A 5,077-nucleotide genomic window follows, 5' to 3' on the forward strand; every position below is an offset into this window, starting at 1 on the left:
GGGAGAGGGAGAGAGGGAGAGGGAGAGGGGGGGGGCGCCGCGAGGCGTTGGGGCCGATTGGAATGCGATCCGCGCCGCGCCGCGCTCCTCGGGAAGGGTATGAAGCTGGAAAACGGGTCGCGGGGCTGGGAAGATGAGAGGTAGTCCGCGCGGCGGGCTGCGGGAGCAGCTCGGGGAGCGGGCAGGAAGGCGCAGGCGGTATTTTACAATCGTCATGTTTCTGAGTTTGTCATATCCACCCCGCTGTGCGGTTTGTGGTTGAGGTCAACCATCATACACCACTCGTGCAGGGTCGATACCACGTACACTTGTGCTGCAGCTGTGCGTCATTACCGAGCATGGCTGGAATTACAGCGCGCGGGGGAAACCGGAAGTGCGGGGCGAGCGGAAATGACGCGACAATCACGGTGTGTATATTTATGAAAAGCTGGTTGCCTCTGGCAGTCTGGGGCGGCGGCGGTATGGCGTGGCGGTCTCCGCGCGTGCCCGGATTAGCGCTCCGCTTTTGCCTAGGAATCGTCCAGAAAGTACCGGGTGATTCGGAGGTCCGGGCGGGCGGGTTTGCCAACCTAAGGGGCCATGGCGCCTTACGGGCACAGCACCCGCCCACACCTGCGTCTTCTTTAAATCACCCGCGGTACTTCCGTTTTCCTCAGATTTGTTCGGCTAATTACGGGGGCTCAGCGCCTGCGAGGCTCGGGGTAGGCCACCCCGCAGTACGCGAACGCCCTGCAGGCCAGATGTTGCCTACCTACCAGGCGTTATGATAGCTTGCAGGGGGTGAACTTGGCAGGTTCGTACCGGCGAATGACGCACGTACTTTCTGCTGGATGATCCCCTACGCGACGCGACCGCCCGCAGCTCATTCTTTTATGGTTATATAGACTTGTGTGGAAGTTTTGTTACTAGGCCATCCCTCCCTCCCGGCCGGGGGTGGCCGGCCCCGCCCGGCCCGCCTCCACTACTTGTGTCTGCCGCGGGGGGCAATAGAGGCGCCCCCCGCGGCGCCAGCGATAGCCTAATGGCGGCAGACCTCCCCCGGATGGCCGTGACGTCACGAGCGAGGCCCCGGCCCACCACACCCCTAAACATCTGAAGTGTGTGACATGCCAGTATGCACTGTTGGGAAATTCGCAATTTAACAACAGTCTAAAACTGTCAAACATTATCTCAATTTTAACTGTGAAAGTTTTATTGTAAATTGATGAGTGAGTGACACTGGAATGAAGTTTTTGATTTTAAAAGTGTGAAGTTTTTCAATCATCAAAAACTATTTGTGACATTTGTGCCGCATTTTCACAAGAATGTCGCTCACTTCTACATCGGTGTGGTGTCTGAATGGCTGCTCAGCAAAATTCCCAAGAGTTTATCTTTGGTGAATCTGAGCTGAGAAGCGAAGTGTGCGGACTGTGTCTGCAGGTGCGACGCGGCCGCGGCCGGCCTGGCTCTGGCTGTGTGATGAATATGCTTCTTTATGACGAGCTGGGCGTGGCGCGGCGTAGCGTGGGTGTCCTGTGGCGGGCCGAGGTCACAAACCAGGCGCCCCGTTCGTCCGTTTTCTCGAGAAGTCGGCTCTGCCCGAGGCTCTCGAGCCTAGACTAGTTCCGTGGGAGAGGAGATGCGCGCGGCCCGCGAGCCGCTATCCAAGCCGCACTAGATCCGACAAGTTTTGCGACGGACTTTGAGTTTGCACTGCTCAGGAAAGCTTTTTAAAAGAAAAAACGTGCACTGATTAATCTGGTATTCATAACCGGTTTCCCGGTTAACACACGATTTAACACACTATAAAAACGACATATTGGTTTCCAAGCGGGTTTGTAAAAACCAAGACGCTCTCATGTATTTCTTTTACAAGGGATGCTTGGCTGCTTTCCAACCGTATACGTCGTTCTTACCGTGCAGTGTGTTCTAGTACTCAAATTTTCAATCAAATTCTGCCCCTGTAAAAACATTTCATTTGCATTGAAGACTCATTCTTGTAAAAAGTAAAATGTTCACGTAGAAGAAGCAAAGTTTGATAAAGTTCAGAAAATAAAAATGAACGCTCAAATGTGTACGAATAAGGGATCATCCAGTAAGTACGTCCGTCATTCGCCGTTACGAACCCTCCAAATTAAGGCAATGCAATAAGCTCTCATGGCGCCTGGTGGGTAGGCACAATCTTGCATGCCGTGCATGCGTGTATTGCGGGGTGGCCTACCCAGAGTTTTGCAGGCGCCGAGCTTCTGTAGTTGGCAAGATGATTTTGAGAGAAACGAACGTACTTTCTGGACGATCCCTTATAATAATAAAGGAACAAATCCTGTGTGTGTGTATGGTTGAAGGAAGATTGCTGCCTAGCCTATATGACCTCGCACACCACGTTTGACAGTTGCGCGTGTGAGTGTGAATGAGCGAGTGAGCGTGAGTGTGAGTCGGACGAGCACCGAGCGTAGGTTTGGCACACTGGGGTGCTGACTGTGCTGCTCCCCCTGCAGAGCGTGAGCGCGCGCGCCGTGGATGTGCGCGCCGTGCTGCGGCCTGTGCCCCGGCCTGTGCCCCGGGCCGCACCTCGCCGACGTCATGCCGACGCAGGGCTGGTTCTCGTCGCTGCGCCGGCCGCGGAGGAAGTCCAAGCAGCACGGCGGGCCCGGCCCCGGGCCGCCGGGCGGCGCCGGGCTGGGCTTCGACTACCGCCGGGCGCGATCCGCCTGGGACCTGTCTTCTAGTCGCATGGTACGCTCATTTCTGTGTGTAAACCCCACCACGGTAAAAGCTCCGGTTACTTGTCAAGGGCACGATTTTGATTATGTGGAAAAATTTGAAAAATTCCTGGGAAGTTCCTCGGAATTTGGGAACCGCGGGCATTATTTTTCTCACATTCAGAGAGGTGCCGCATTTTTGTTGTTTAAATCAAACTCTAGAGGAAGTTCCCCTGTTCTCTCAAAGTAAGCAGAACTGCCGAAACGAATCAGACGCCGCTACCGTGCTTACGCCAGGTGGGCGGTTCACGACCTCCGTAGCTCCGTACGCTTATGCTGCACCGCATGCAGCCGTTCAGCAGGGTTGCCTACTCGTACGAGGCCTCGTGGCTGGCGCGGCAGTGGCGGTGGCAGGCACCCGCGACGACGCGAGCTGCACCCAAAAAACAAGGTGCATGAATGAAATAAATATCCTAACACAGGTAGAAAATTGACTTGTTCCAATGATATTTACTTGGTTCAAGAACCTCGTTTTTGGGGTGTGCTCGCGACGCACAGTGTAACTGCTTAGTGAAGTAACAAAGACGAGGTGTGAACCACTCACCTGATATATTTTGTGTCGTGTTTATCTGTCGTGCTATTTCATAAAAAAAAGAACAAACAAAACTGTCCGCCCTTCTCATCCATCTCCCTTGTCTTATTTTCGACGATGCATGCAATCTCGTTCTCCATCCTCTTTTCTTCTGCTGCTGCTGCTGTCCTTCAAAGTGCAAGTGGCTGCCCCGGGTCTAACGTCCCCCCGATGGATAGATAGCGAGGAGCAGATACCTGGCGGACGGGTTGCGCCGCCCGCTCCGCTCGCTGTCCCGTCCGCCTAACCGGAGCGGCCGTCGCAGGGGCCTAAGTGCACACGTGTGTCCGGCCGGACATGCCGCGAGGCCGGATGTCGTCTGGACTTCCCCTGCACCGTTACGCGTGATACCTGGCCGCCACCAGGTGGCGGCAACGGCGGCGGTCCCTGCGGGTGGGTACCCCGCCGCCAGGGACCCTCCCGTGAAGGTATCCTCCTGTCGGGTATTCTCCCGTGAGGTACCCTCCCGCTGGGTACTCGGCCCGCTCTCCTGGCCGACGCCTTTCTGAGTCACAGTGACGTAGTCCGCACTTGCTCCTCCTGCGACCTGGCAACCGACCGACCGCGCCGCGCCGCGCCTGACAAAGCAATCCACTCGAGACAAAGTGTTGTTTCCCTTTGCCGGGCCGCGATGATGACGGCGAACGTCTTGGGTCGAAGAGGACGTGCGGATAAAAAGCTGATTAATTAAGGATTCGGAATTAATGTAATGGGGACCACTAGAGTCGTAGTGCTGTATTCTTGTGAGAGATCTGTTGTATGCCTTTTAAATCAGAGGATCTTGGTGGGTTTCTTTCTCTTTTTGCGTTTGGGAATGCTACTGAACGTGCCCTATGTCAAAAAAACTAAACGATTGTATCTTCTTTGCGTCCTTTCTTAAATTTTGTTTTTATTTTCAAAACAAATTCCGGCGCTAGAGTGAGTTTGTTTTGGTGGCTACACCCCCTTCCCCGCCTCTTTCTCTCTGATACGCACATCTACTACGTTGCGATCACGGGTGGAGAGAGATTTCTCGCCACCGTGGGTGCGATACAGACCGTCTCTGCGTTGGGGCTACTGCCGCCGCCGCCGCCGTTTGCTGCTTCCTGTTTGCATGCGAAAGCCTTCTGCCTCTAGGGTAAAAGCTTTCCGTCGCTCTTTGAAGAGACAAACAAAAACAGAAATTTCTTTCTCGCTTTAAATGCACACACATAAAAACCTTTTTACTGCGCTGCGGTTAGTCAACTCAACTTATTTGCCTGAAGTGGACCTGGTGCATGATGCAGAACATGCGGCAGGCTCTGGCTGAACACGTGGTGAGGTCCTGGTGTCTCTCTCCCTCTCTCCCCCCTTTCGCTGCCTCTCTTTCTTTCCCCTCATTTATGGCGCGGGCTGAGAGAGACGGAGCGTATATAGTGTGTGGGTCCGAGGGAGATAAGATTACCGCGGGAGGTATCGCGTTTCACGCCGTTGCGGCTAAACTTCTCATACTTTCTTTCGTTTTCGGGCAAACTGCGAGATTGTGTGTGTTTGCTCGGAAAGAGCAGGCCCTCGAATCAGACCCCCTGGCGGTCCAGCTGATGGCTTTCTAAACGGAGGGGAAAATAATTTACGAGGGATAAGAATACATACTGATTCTGAAGCCGCCTTTTCCTTTCGATTGGTAAAAAGTAAAAGATGAAAGAAATTCTCGGTTCTATGGCTTGGTTCTCTCTCTGGTTGGTCTTGCTTTGAGAAGGAAGTCAAACAAAAGCCGAGGGGTAGAAACGGGTGTAAAAGGAACAGG

General features: G+C 54.0%; 1 protein-coding gene across 4 annotated transcripts in view; it reads left to right on the top strand.

The window, feature by feature from the left end:
- Positions 1 to 5,077, top strand: part of LOC113207142 (cytohesin-1) — a 41,489-nt gene that overhangs the window by 14,916 nt on the left and 21,496 nt on the right. For 2 of the 4 annotated variants that reach the window (XM_052273621.1, XM_052273620.1), the window contains exon 2: positions 2,478 to 2,715. The exons of the other annotated variants lie outside the window; for them this stretch is intronic. In XM_052273621.1, the coding sequence (XP_052129581.1) occupies positions 2,500 to 2,715 (216 nt within the window). In that variant the 5' untranslated portion in view covers positions 2,478 to 2,499. The remainder of the gene's footprint in view (positions 1 to 2,477; positions 2,716 to 5,077) is intronic. 4 annotated transcript variants of the gene reach the window in all.

The sequence above is a fragment of the Frankliniella occidentalis genome, unplaced genomic scaffold (assembly GCF_000697945.3).
Source record: "Frankliniella occidentalis isolate FOCC.00 unplaced genomic scaffold, Focc_3.1 Scaffold289, whole genome shotgun sequence".
NCBI classification, from domain to species: domain Eukaryota; kingdom Metazoa; phylum Arthropoda; class Insecta; order Thysanoptera; family Thripidae; genus Frankliniella; species Frankliniella occidentalis.